The sequence below is a fragment of the Balaenoptera musculus genome, chromosome 8 (genome assembly GCF_009873245.2).
Source record: "Balaenoptera musculus isolate JJ_BM4_2016_0621 chromosome 8, mBalMus1.pri.v3, whole genome shotgun sequence".
Classification (NCBI taxonomy): domain Eukaryota; kingdom Metazoa; phylum Chordata; class Mammalia; order Artiodactyla; family Balaenopteridae; genus Balaenoptera; species Balaenoptera musculus.
Genome location: NC_045792.1, coordinates 96,297,393 through 96,310,409, shown reverse-complemented (window position 1 = coordinate 96,310,409; position 13,017 = coordinate 96,297,393). Strand labels below are relative to the sequence as shown.

Below are 13,017 nucleotides of genomic sequence, written 5' to 3'. Positions count from 1 at the left end.
GGGAGTTAGGGACCTTTATTTCACATTCACACATCTGTACATTTTCTATAAATAATGTGGAGCTGAAATATTTACAGTCATCTCTTGCCCACTCACTCCCAGGCTCTCTCTCCCCCTGGCAGCCAGTGCTGCGATGCTACCCGCAGACACAGAGGTGGGTACTGAACTTGGCCTCTCCCCACACCACCAGGTTCCTGGGCGTGGCAGCCTGTGGTCCCTGGGACTCTCCTAGCCCCAGTCATTTTGCTCTCCCCTGCCGAAGGCCAGGCGGACCACGCGGAAACTGCTGCTCAGCAAACAGCAGCCGTCAGTGCAGCCCCACTGCAGTGGTGGAGACCATGGAAGCAGCAGCCAGGCCTGTGCCCGTGGGCAGTCGCTGCCAGCTTGGGAACTGCCTGGAAGTTCCAGGGAGGAACTAAGGAAGCAGGGAGGTTGCCACTCGCTCTGCTGCCCCTTGACTCTCCCTTTCTTTCCCCACCCCGCCCTTGTCTGGGGGGGACAAGCCTCAAGCTTCCCTCAACGCCCCATAGTGGGACTGCTCCAGGCACCTAGTGGTGCCGGATCACAGAGGACGGAGAGCCCAAGTCCTGCTCTGGAAGGTTATAATGTCAAGGACGAGAAACTACAACACAACTGTCTCAATGACACGTAATAGTGGGCTCGCTCTGGCCTGTACTCCGAGTTCGTCTTAGAAGCCATTGGCCCAACAGACAGACACACGCGTACTTTTGAGCCCTGAGGGGACAGGAGGATGGTCTTTGGGGGGTGGAGAGGATGAAGCTGGAAGAGACTAGCTCAGCCCTGTGAGACACACTAAGACACTGAGACACACAGAACTGGGACCCACCTAAGCCTCAGCGAGTGGGCTGGCAGAGAACACACACACGTCACCCACTTCGCAGTCACAGCAGCATCGTGCACTTGGGAACAGCGAGAGGCAAGGGACGGCCCCTGGGCTGGGGCAGCCTTAACCCCTCTCCGTCAGCTAGAGACGGGCCGGGGTGGGGTTCTGAGATCTTCCTCACTGCTACGGACAGCAGCCACATATGAGAAGAGACACAACACAGAGTAGCAGATCTCGTGGGCCTGGAGGAGAGAAAACCAGCCAGACCAACGTCACGCAGGGTCCTACACCTTCACACGTGGAGGCCTGCCCGCTGGGAAACTCCTGCCCTAACTCTGGGCTCAGGCCTCCAGACTAAAGCGCCCCAAGCGAGGCCCCAGAGCTGGCCCGTGGGAGGGGATCAGCATGTGTGCCTCTCCCCGGCTGAAGACCTGCTTCAGCTCCAGCTGAATCTTTGGCATCTAGACTAAATTCTCTTCTCAACCATTAATTGCCCCTCACCCTGTGCTCTCAGAGGCCCACCCCACTCCTGCTGGAACGCCCCCAGGGAGCCCTTCGCAGACTGGCCTGTCGGCACACTCACCATTGGTGTCTTGTACTTGTGGCTCACCACTTCTTTAATTTCAGGAACTAAAACCGGACGGGCAAGAGACAAAACAGAAAGTTCAAAACTAAGAGCGATAGCGCCACACTCCCCCCAGGCGGCAGCGCCCGGCACCAGGGTCCCCTTCCCCTCTGGGCCTGGCCCGGCCTCCTCAGCCTGACATCTGAGGTCTGCAGTGGCCCCTGGCTCCACGGCCGCCGTGACTCTACCGACTTGGAGGGCCCCAGCACAGGAGCAGGCTAGTCTCTCACCAGCCAGGTCACTGCTACCATCCAGGGCCCGAGGACCACAGCTGATATTCCCAGGTTTTGGCTGGGAGGAAAGCACTGCCTCTAGCCTGTGCCTCACCTTGCTGAGACACCCGAGAACTCACCCCTGTCAGTCACCAGCCCCATGCTCTGGTCAAGTTAAACACGTTCCCTGTACTCCCAGCCCCTACACTGAGGGTCCTGAGGCTGGACGAAGAAATGGCACGATACTAAACCCACCAGACTTGGAAGTTTCCTTCCCTGATGGCAGGAGAGGCCCAGGCCTGCCTGTGTGAGGGAGAGCGTCAGAGGGCTCTGGAGCAGACACACCGAGCAGAAGAGACAGGTGAGTACAGCACCCGGGGAGGGAGGTGACAGGGAGCATCAGGCAAAATACACACATGTCCACAGCCCGGAATGCAAGACCTAAGAGTCACCCCTGCCCCAGCCATGCAGGGGTTCTGCTTGGCCAGAGGAAGGAGTAAGGTCCCCCAGCCTCAGCCATCATCATGGCCCCTGGAGACTGGCAGCAGGGGGCGTGCCATCCCCTGGGGGCCAGAAAAGGTAGGATGAGAGTTGGCCACACCTTCTTCTGACCCTGGGAGGTAGAATTCAGGGGGCCCCAGGGTTCACAGGGAATAAACTCATCAAAGGTAGAGCAATGAGCCCAGGTCCTTCTCCTGAGTTGGAAGACTCCCCCAAACGTCTCTCTGGCAGAAGAGAGAAAGGAGCACACGGGAGAAAACTCGGAACCAGTGAGCCAGCGCGAGGGTGGAGGAGGTTGGGAAGGAAGAGGGTGGGGAGAGAAGGGAAGAGACAAGTTGGTGATGCGAGCAGCTGGCTTGGGTGAAGGGAGCCTGCCCACCCACCGCAGGGCCCAAGGCAGGGGCCTGGGGACAGGCAGCACGGCGAGGTCACTTTACCTGCTGGAGAACGAAGGTTTTCATAGCAGCGATGAGGGGCACGAAAGAATGAAGCACAAACACAGCAGGAACTCAAAGCCCCAGGGTGAGAACCCAGACACCACTCATAGTCAGCGCTTGGCTGGGGGGAGCCTAGCTCCCGGCTTCCAGCTACCACTGCCCTCTGCCTCTGAGGCCACTAGGCTTGCCTGCCCCCTAGACTGAGCCTGCCTGCACCGCCGCACGCCCTCCTGCAGCCCAGAGGCTCGATGGACCCTGGCGGGGCCCCGGGGAGGCTGGACAGAGCACTGGGCTGCTAGAGGGACCGAGGCAGGAGGCACGAACACAGCAGAGCTAGGGAATGGCTCGTCTGCTCTGCCCCACCAGCTGGCCAAACGAGGGAAGGCGGCGCTGCTTCGCGGAGCCTCTTCACTACCAGCGCTGAACTCTAAGCCCGGCGCCTAAGCCACTGCTCTTCGGCCCACTCTCAGGCAGCCACCGACCGACTAGCTTTCCTTTCTCCTCCCTCCTCTCGTGTCAGGACTCCCGCTTCCTCCCTGTCACTCCTGCTCCTCCTGACCTCTCTGCAGAGGCTCGTCTTCTCTGTCTCTAGTCCCTTCTCTGGAGCTCCGAGGTTTGAGTTACTGCCATGTGAGTCCAGACCTAAGAGCAAAATAGTGTAATTACCAAATTCCTCCAGGACAAAGACGCCTCGAACTGTATTGCACTTTTTAATGTGATTCAGCTCTATGAAAACCTGCAAGAGAGGGAGGGAGGGAGGGAGGGGGTAAGGCCCAGAGGCTCCCCCACTGCCCCGCAAAGCCCACTCTCCCAGCTACAGCCCCACCCACACAGAAAACCTATTTCCCACAGGGAGGATGGAAGAATACACACGCACACAACTCAAAAGCGCTAAGAAGCGAAGACAGCAGAAAGGGCGTGTACCTTCCGCTCCTGGCCGGAGGAGAAAGCATGGGAGAGAAAGGAAGGTGTTAGTTTTAACCGTCAAAGCCAACGCAAAGGCCCCTCTGCTGGCCTGGGCTGCCTGCCCGCACCCTCTGCCCAGGGCAGTGCTTGTAGGACACTGTGCCCCAGGGGCCCCCCCTCAGCCCATCAGCTCTCTACCCTTCCATGCATCCTCCTCCGGCGCAGAGGGCTGGCACGGGCGCAAAGCTCCCCTCAGACTGTCCTTGGGAGGGAGGTGTTGGCATCTTCCTTGAAACAGGATTCAGGCTCTCCCAAGAGTATGTGGTGATGGATGGTACTAACAGCAACCACTTGTGAGCACCTACTAGGAGTTCTACAAATACTATTTGTTTGTCCTTACATCTACGTGGCACACACAGGATACAGTATCGCCCTCATTGTACAGATGCGGACACCGTGGATGACGAAGCGGGGCTCTGAACCCAAGTACGTCCTGACTCCAGAGACCATGCTTTTCCCATCTGTTACCCCCCACTGCAGAACTCCACCAGGGGTCCGATGCTTCCTCAACTCCAGCTGACTGTTATGTGGTAGAAGATAGACCCCAAGGCCATTATCTCATCATCAGTCAGGGTTTGACTTCCTCTCTCTCTTCAGGATCTCTCTTCCGGGGCAAAGCCTTAAACTACAGACCAGCTTGTACATACTTTGTAACGGTTAGACGGTAGGTCAGTCCAAAGGGGGTGTACCAAGCGGGAAGAGGGCATCTGGGTGTCATTTAATGAGATCTCTTCTTCAGAAGGTGAGGCATCAGGGGAGGCCACAGCCCTAAAGTGCAGTCAGAAGCCTGGTCCCCGAGAAGTGCTGGCACCTTCATGGTCTAGAAAAGTACTTAAGTAAACCCCTCTTTGGGTGGACCCTAAGGTCTTAAGTATACTATTTAATATATTACTATGACTAATAGTAAATATACTACTGCAAGTATACTGCCAGGAAGCCTGGGCAGCTGTTTCCCATCACACCAAGTTGCCCAGCTGGATTCCTGAAAGAAGGAGAACTAAAATGGCAAGTGGTAGGAGGAAGCCCCAGAGTCCAGATGTTCACCGCCCCTGAGTGTCTGCTGCCTGCCCAGGGGCCGTGGTGCTTCGCACATTCGGGTCTGGCTCAGGGCCTCAAGGAGACGAACCAGCACGTCAGGGGAGGGGGAGGGAAGGCACTTGTGTGAAGAGTCAGGGCTGGGCGCGGACCTGGGGTGGTGCGCTGGCCTCAGAAAGGAATTAGCTTAAGGAATGTCCACTGAGAGAGAAAGTAACGCTGCGTTAGAACCAAGAGAAAAAAGTCAGCTCCTATGGTGGAGTCGCAGTGAGGGCAAGATGGATCCTGGAGTGCTCCCCAGTCAAAAGAAGGGAAGTGGGGCCTGTGGAGCAGGCGACAGAGCGGGGACGCTCAGAGGAAGGAAGAGAATAGGAAGAAGAATCGGCAGGAAAAAAAAGGCAAATAAACACACACACTCCAGATGGGACACACACAAGCCACACACACACACGCGTACGCGCGTGCTTCACGCGCACCAGAAACACGCGAGGGGATCAGCCGGTATAGACTCTCAAAGCAAAACCACCAAGCAAAAGCACACCCTGGGATAAGGGAAGGCGGACACTGTGCGAAGAAGGGCCAAGTGAGACGCTCCCACTCACACTGTCTGAGTCTAATGGGCTGGGGCAGCCGGGCCACCATGGCCCCCTCTCTCTCCCCTCCTCCCCGCACAGGCTCCCTGCCACACCTTCCAGGAGGTTGCCAGTGTCACTGCGCCCTCCCCTCTGATTGTTCTCTCCGGTCCAGCTGCTCCGATCCTCTCACTAGCCCCGGAGGCCTCTCGCACGCTCTCTGGGGAAGCACTGGGGACCTGGACACTGATCCTTACTGCAGATGAAACACCGGGGCTGGGAAGCCTCGTGCTGCCGCTTGCACCTACCTGGTTGTGCATGAACTTGAGATTGATCCCTTCTAGGGTGACCTGCAGCAAGCCACCCTCGCCAGTCTTCATGTCCTGCACGGGGAACTCACCACCCAGCTCCGGCCCTGTGGCGAGGGAGGAGGTCATCAGCTAAGTGGGAGGTGGGGCGTCCAGCGGCCTGACCTCCTCGTCGGGCCTCCACTGCTCAGGACGGCCGAAAACCAACAGAAGGCGCGCGCCCAGGGAGCCGTCCTCTGCTCACCGGGCTTGATGCTCTGCTGTCGGGCGGCAGCACGCTCCATGCTGTCCTTCACGCAGTAGTACAGCTCCCGACACTGCGGCACAGTGGGGAGAGCTGTCCTGTCATACAAGCTCTCCCGGCTCCCCACCCTCTGCTCTAGAATGGCTGCTGGAGGCCTGGGCCCATGCCAGGACCTCGGAGACAGCTTTACGTGTTCCACGCCACAGCCAGAGGCAAAAGTGGAGCTCCAGCGTGGATTCTGGAATGTTAACTTCCCTGCAGGAGCTCCGCACTTTCCCTCAACGCCCAACCCACAACGCACACAGAGTTCACGGGTACCTTCTTAGTATAGAATTTGTTGAGCTGGGTCTCAGAGCCGTTTCTACGCCACAAGCATAGCACCTTGGTCTTGGGACAGTAGGTCATGTTGATGAGCTTCTCGTACCACCAGCGCTCGTACACTGTCCCGATGTTACTACGCAGCACCACGCAGTCGTCACACACCTGCAGAGGCGCACGGGGCGGTCGGTGGCCCTGGTCTCTTCCCACCCCAGGCCACACTGCACGCTGCTCCCCACGGGGAAAGATGGGACAACTGGTCCTAGGAGCATCCCCAAGGTCAGGTTTTCTGTCTTATGCTCAGTCTTCCTTACGTGGAGACACAAACACTGAACTGCTGGACACATCATCCACGAGAACGTTTACTGACAGAGGAGGAGCCGTTGAAAGGAACTTGTGGGCAAGGAAGGAGGCTCACTTCACTTCAGTCAGTGTTCATTACTTCTTACGTGTTCTGGACTTAAAGTACGCAGAGGGTATCTTATGCCTCCACCTTACAACCTTAGGAATCATTGCTATTGACAAGCACAAAGGCAGGGAATTAGGGCAGACTTAACCAAGGAGAAAAAAAATGGAACCAACACATTTTCTAATCCTGGCTCGGCTCTAGTTCTGCATAAATCTTTTCAAAAATTAATTACACAAGTGACACACGGACATTGCTTATTGCAAAAAAAAAATTATACTCCACAGGATGATATAAACTAAAAGGCAAAGTTCTCCACATCCTCTTCTTGCTCAACATTCTCCCTCAGGTGGACGTACCTGTTCGTATGCCTTCAATTATGGTGGAGACATTATAGCATGATGGGCAAGAGAACAGGCCTAAGATCAGACTACCTGGATTTAGATTTAAGGCTGTCTCCTTACTTAGCTGTGTCACCTTAAGCAAGTTAATCTGTCTATATTTCCTCATGTGTAAGATGGGGATAGTAGTAACTTCATGGAGTTACTGTGAAGATTAAATAAGTTAATGTGCACAAAATTCTTAGAATCGGACTTCCCTGGTGGCGCAGTGGTTAAGAATCCACTTGCCAATGCAGGGGACATTGGTTCGAACCCTGGTCCGAGAAGATCCCACATGCCGTGGAGCAACTAAGCCCGTGCACCACAACTACTGAGCCTGTGCTCTAGAGCCCGCAAACCACAACTAATGAACCCCCGTGCCACAAGTACTGAAGCCCGTGCACCTAGAGCCCATGCTCCAAAACAAGATAAGCCACCGCAATGAGAAGCACGCACACTGCAACGAAGAGTAGCCCCCGCTCGCCGCAACTAGAGAGAGCCTGCACGCAGCAACGAAGACCCAATGCCAGCCAAAAAATAAATAAATTAGTTAATTAAATAAATTTAAAAAAAAATTCTTAGAATAAAGCCAGGCACATAGAATGTACCCTGGAGTTAGCTGCTATAACAACAATACAACTATGATGTAAGAAATATAATAATTATGACCACGTTGATGATTCTCAAATCTTTCTCCATATGAGACCTGTCTTCCTGAGTCCTGACCTCTCTCTATCTGGATGTCTCACTGGCAGCACTTCAAACTCATCAGGTCCAAATCTGAACTCCACACCTCCTCCTGGGCAGCTCCTCCTTCTCAGTTCCCTATTTCAGTAAATGGCATCACTGTCTCCCCCAGATGCCCAGGCCAGAAATGAAGGAGTGATGCAAGACTCCTTCCTTTCCCTCTAACTATACCATCAAGTCCCACCATTCTACCCCAAATACCCCTGGAACACACTTCCCCTCCCTGACTCCAGCCATCAAGTCCTACTCTTCTTCAAGTCTAAGCTCAAAGGTCACTTCTGAGGGTCGCCCACGACTCCCAGACCCTCTGCTATGTATTCCCATAACACCTGCCCCCTGAACATCTTCTCTCAATGCTCATTATATTTTATGACACTGGGTGTTTAATTATCTGACTTCCCCAATGGCTTGTCAACCCTGTTAGGGCAACAGAAACTATGTCTCCCTTATTCACTGATATAACCCCAAACCCAGCAAACCCAGCAGAGTGCCTGGCTATGATATGCGCCCCATAAAAATTAGGTGAATGAATGAGGAATATACAAGATTACCAGTTTTAATCTACCATCTAAGACTTTACTGGGGCTCAAAAGCTTTAGGAAGAAAAGGGCCAACGTAGCTGAGTAGGAATTAGAAACTTGGATTCTAGCCCCAGTTGAACTCTGTGGTTCTCTCCACGTGGAAAATGGAGAATACCACTCCACTTTCCATAACCCTCTAAGAACATGATGGAAAGGAGAGGGACGGGTATTTAGAAGAACATATGATTTCTAGGCTAGACAGACGATGGTAATAATGTGTCATACTTGTCTATGCTGCTGGTAGAGGTGTAAACTGGCATAGTCTTTAGGATGGCAATTTGGCAAAATCTATCAAAACTGTAAATGTATATAAGCTTGACAGAGAAATTTCACACTAAGAATCTATCCTATAGAAATTCTCATGTAAGTGTGCAAAGATTTATGTGTGCAAGGATAATCAGTGAAGTGTTGTTTAAAAAAAAAAGTGGGAGGGACCAGTTAAATAAATTATGGCACATCCATATAACACCTAATGGTTAAGCATCCATTTAAAAAATAGAAACAGATTTCTATATTATGTAGACATATTATAGATATGCCTGTGATGCATTAAGTGAAAAAAGCCAAATTATATAACAATATTTGTAGTTTGATATCACTTTTATAAACACTGAAACAAAATTCCATATAAGTAAGCTGTATTTATACAAATATGCATTTTTTAAATCTGAAAGGATTCATGCCAAATTCTTTAACGGTGGTTACCTCTGAGACATGGCACGGGAAGGAAGTGAAGGAAAATTTTTACTTTTTACTTTATTTACTTCTATATGGTTTGAAACTTTTACGGCATATACTCTATTACTTTTGTAATTAAAATAAAAGGCAATAAAGATAATTTTTTAAAGTCTTTGCAAATTGCTATCCAACTACTCACGCAAGCAGTAGGCTGTGCTGAGAACAGCTAAATCTGACAGCATCACAGTAGCCAGGCACTGATGGAATGGGCAAGGTACCCTCGCTTTGCAGTACAAGGGGGAGCATCTATGAGATGATGGACCCACCCCATGCTCCAAGGCCCTCGTATGAGGCTCCCTGTAAGAGTGGTGAGAGAGAATCCTATACTTCAAGGAATCCTCTGGAGAAATTTACTGTGGTGCAGATGTCCTAAGTAGCCCTCAGCTCTGATAGGCACCTAGCCAAATTCTAACACTTCAAGGTGACATGAAAATGACTCCCTTCTCAGCTACATCATCATGTATGTTTCTGCCTCAGAGCAGAAATCCCACCCTACGTTAGACAAACTACCTCTTCAAAAAGCTGTGAATGTGAAAATCAAATTCAACTAAGCCAAAAGGCAGCAGAATATTAGCTAATTTCACTACTTTATAGAGGAGCAGTACTTGGTCCCTAAAATTACTTAGAAAGAGATCCATTTGAGAATTAAAAACACAGAAATGAAGAAAACATGGCCAATTTCCTTTACAATACTGGATTAAGAAAGGGATTTTCTAACTATGACTCAAAATCCAGAAGCCACAAAAGAAATGACTGATTAATTTAACTACAAAAAAGTAAAAACATCCTGCATGGTAAAAAATACCATAAGCTAGGGACTTTCCTGGTGGTCCAGTGGTTAAGACTCTGTGCTCCCAATGCAGGGGGCCTGGGTTTGATCCCTGATCAGGGAACTAGATCCCACATGTTGCAACTAAGATCCTGCATGCCTCAAGGAAGATCCCGCATACCTCAACGAAGACCAGGAGCAGCCAAATAAATAAATAAATAAATATTAAAAAAAAATACCATAAGCTAAATCAGAAAACTAATGAGGAACTTTGCAGTGGATAGGTCAGGTTGGCCACATGTGAACCCATTGATCACTAGGACAGAGCCAACCATATGAGGCGACAGGAAATATACAGCACCACCTCTTCTTGCCAAAATATTGAATCTGAAACTGACCAAATCTCTAGATTGAATTACTAGCTTGTACAAATACAAGTGATAGAGAAACATGTTAAACAACACTAAGGAGATGCAATCAGCAAAATATCTAAAATGTAAGATGCTCTATAGGGCACATTTCTTCAACAAAATAAATGGCAACATGGGAGGGAAACTATTATATGTTAAGAGATACTTTAGAGTCATATCAACCATAATTATAAATGCATTTTTCCTTTGACCCAGCAATTCCACTTCTGGAAATTCTTAGATAAACCTGCACATGTAGGAAATGAAGCAGGCACAGCATCAACCAGAGTCGCGCTACTGGCAATAGCAAAAATTTGGAAGAAAATCAAGGGTACATAAATACTGACTGGTTATATAAACTATGGTATAGTCACACAGTGGAACACTATACAGCTGTAAAAAGAATGAGAAAGCTCTTTTTGTACTGATACAGAAGATCTCCAGGATAAGTTTAATGAAAAAAAAAAAAGGTACAGATCAGTAGATATGATGTGCTACCTTTAGGTAAAAGAGTAGAAAAATAAGAACTTATGTTCATATTTTATTGTGTTTGCATAGAAAACCACTGGAAGATACAAACTGGTTATAAATAAAAGTGGTTACCTCCAAGAGGAAGGGGTGAGGTGGATGGGAAACTGAGTGGAAGGGGATAAGAATGAGAGCAAGACTTGCCAGTGTATACCATTCTATGTTGTTCTGACTTATGGACAATGTGACTATATCATCTATGCAATTTATATATAAAAGAAATGATAGGGGGCTTCCCTGGTGGCGCAGTGGTTGAGAATCTGCCTGCTAATGCAGGGGACACGGGTTCGAGCCCTGGTCTGGGAAGATCCCACATGCCGCGGAGCACCTGGGCCCGTGAGCCACAACTACTGAGCCTGCGCGTCTGGAGCCTGTGCTCCGCAACAAGAGAGGCCACGATAGTGAGAGGCCCGCGCACCGCGATGAAGAGTGGCCCCCGCTTGCCGCAACTAGGGAAAGCCCTAGCACAGAAACGAAGACCCAACATAGCAATCAATCAATCAATAAAATAAAATCTAAAAGAAATGATAGGGATGGACTTCCCTGGTGGCACAGTGGTTAAGAATCCGCCTGCCAATGCAGGGGACACGGGTTTGAGCCCTGGTCTGGGAAGATCCCACATGCCGCAGAGCAATTAAGCCCGTGCGCCATAACTACTGAGCCTGCGCTCTAGAGCCCGTGCTCCGCAACAAGAGAAGCCACCGCAATGAGAAGCCCGCGCACCGCAACAAAGAATAGCCCCCACTCGCCGCAACTAGAGAAAGCCTGCGCGCAGCAACGAAGACCCAACGCAGCCAAAAATAAATTAAAATTTTTTAAAAAATTAAAAAATAAAAAAATGATAGGGAATCTATTATATTAATTTATTTGCATAAGAGCCTGACAATTTAATGATAAATGGATCATGAAGATGAATAAGTGGGGAAAAATATTCTGGCATCAGTTCTAGGAGTTCCTTGTGACTCTCAAATATTGCTTTGGGCCCCTAGCATGAACCAGCACCTACCTCCATGAAAAAGATATCTCCATTTGTGTCTGTCCCCGCATGTACCACAAATGTCTGCTTCTTCATGTGCCGGCTGCCACTGGACCGGATAGAGAGATCTCGTCCGTTCTGAGGAAAGAGAGATCCTTTAGGGACAACCAAACATCCCTCTCACACAGCCCTCTGGGCCAAGAATCCCTCATTCAGCAATTCAATTCTTATCAGCTTCCTTAGAGCAGCGCCATCTGCTGGCCACTGGCCGCCATGGATGTGTTCTTAAACTTCCTGGTCTCAGGACTCCTATTCATTTTAACTTTATTGACGACCCCCAAGAACTTATGTCTTTGTGAGTTTTACTTACAGGTATTTACCACACTAGAAATTAAAACTGAAAAAATTTAAATGTTTATTAATTCATTTAAAAGGAATTAATAATTCATTAATAATAAATCCATTACATGATAATATAAATAACATATACTTTTTAAATAACCATATCTTCCAGAACAAAAAAAAAAATGTGATGAGTGGCACTATTTTACATTTTTTGCAAATCTCTTTAATGTTTGGCTTAATGAAAATTAGCTGTATTCTCATATCTGTTTCTACATTCAATCTGTTGTGACATGTTGCTTTGGTTGAGGTATATTAAAGAAAATCTGACCTCACAGATACATATCTGGAAAAGGGAGGAGTATTTTACTAGGCTTTCCAGGTAAATATGCATATTCTTCTTTGATGCTATACCAGAACCTCAAGAAGTTTCTTAAAGTTAGTTGCAGTGTGTAATCTGAAAACACATCAATGAACACTTTGTACTTTGTTACATTAAAATCCATTCGTCTGCTTTACACTTGGAGTGGATCTTTTACCCACAGTTGAATTTGTAAAATCACACATCAGTCATCTGGAAAATACTGGTTCGCCCAGTTATGCAGCTCTTCCAAATGTTGACGCATTTCATTACACAATATCAAAAAATCACATTCATCACCAATCTCACTGGAAAAGGTTTTAAATATTGGGAAGCTTCATGCACGAAAAGTCTGCCAAATACCCAACTCCAAATAACAATTTGTTAGTCATTCTTTCAAGTAAAAATGATGTCCCATGACAGGCTGCAAAGCTGTCAGTTCACCTTGGAACTCAAATCGTCACAAATTCCCTTTCCTCGAAACAATCATACTTTCATTTGCAGCGATATGCTTTATGTATACTTCTCATTTTGTCACATAGAATACTAAGAAGATGTATAATCACTGATCAGATTTAATAAAACTGATGATTTTAACTGCTTCATCAAGGACATTCACAAGTGAAACTGGCTTTTTGTTTTATTTTTAACTGAGAGTGTGTGGAGGTGGGGACACTACCACTGTTTGGTGCCACCATCTTCACTGTGTTAAGGCAC

At 49.1% G+C, this 13,017-nt stretch overlaps 1 protein-coding gene across 50 annotated transcripts in view; it reads right to left on the bottom strand.

The window, feature by feature from the left end:
- The window catches only part of MADD (MAP kinase activating death domain), a 39,479-nt gene continuing 26,462 nt past the window's right edge, over window positions 1-13,017 (bottom strand). For 16 of the 50 annotated variants that reach the window (XM_036860284.1, XM_036860286.1, XM_036860291.1 and 13 more), the window contains 6 exons: window positions 11,628-11,735; window positions 6,063-6,227; window positions 5,745-5,817; window positions 5,501-5,607; window positions 1,428-1,474; window positions 1-1,086 (listed from right to left, as the gene is read on the bottom strand). In XM_036860284.1, the coding sequence (XP_036716179.1) occupies window positions 1,451-1,474; window positions 5,501-5,607; window positions 5,745-5,817; window positions 6,063-6,227; window positions 11,628-11,735 (477 nt within the window). In that variant the 3' untranslated portion in view covers window positions 1-1,086; window positions 1,428-1,450. Of the gene's footprint in view, window positions 1,087-1,427; window positions 1,475-3,285; window positions 3,356-3,543; window positions 3,553-5,500; window positions 5,608-5,744; window positions 5,818-6,062; window positions 6,228-11,627; window positions 11,736-13,017 lie in introns of all 50 variants that reach the window. The other 34 variants (XM_036860272.1, XM_036860266.1, XM_036860259.1 and 31 more) reach the window with 4 other exon arrangements.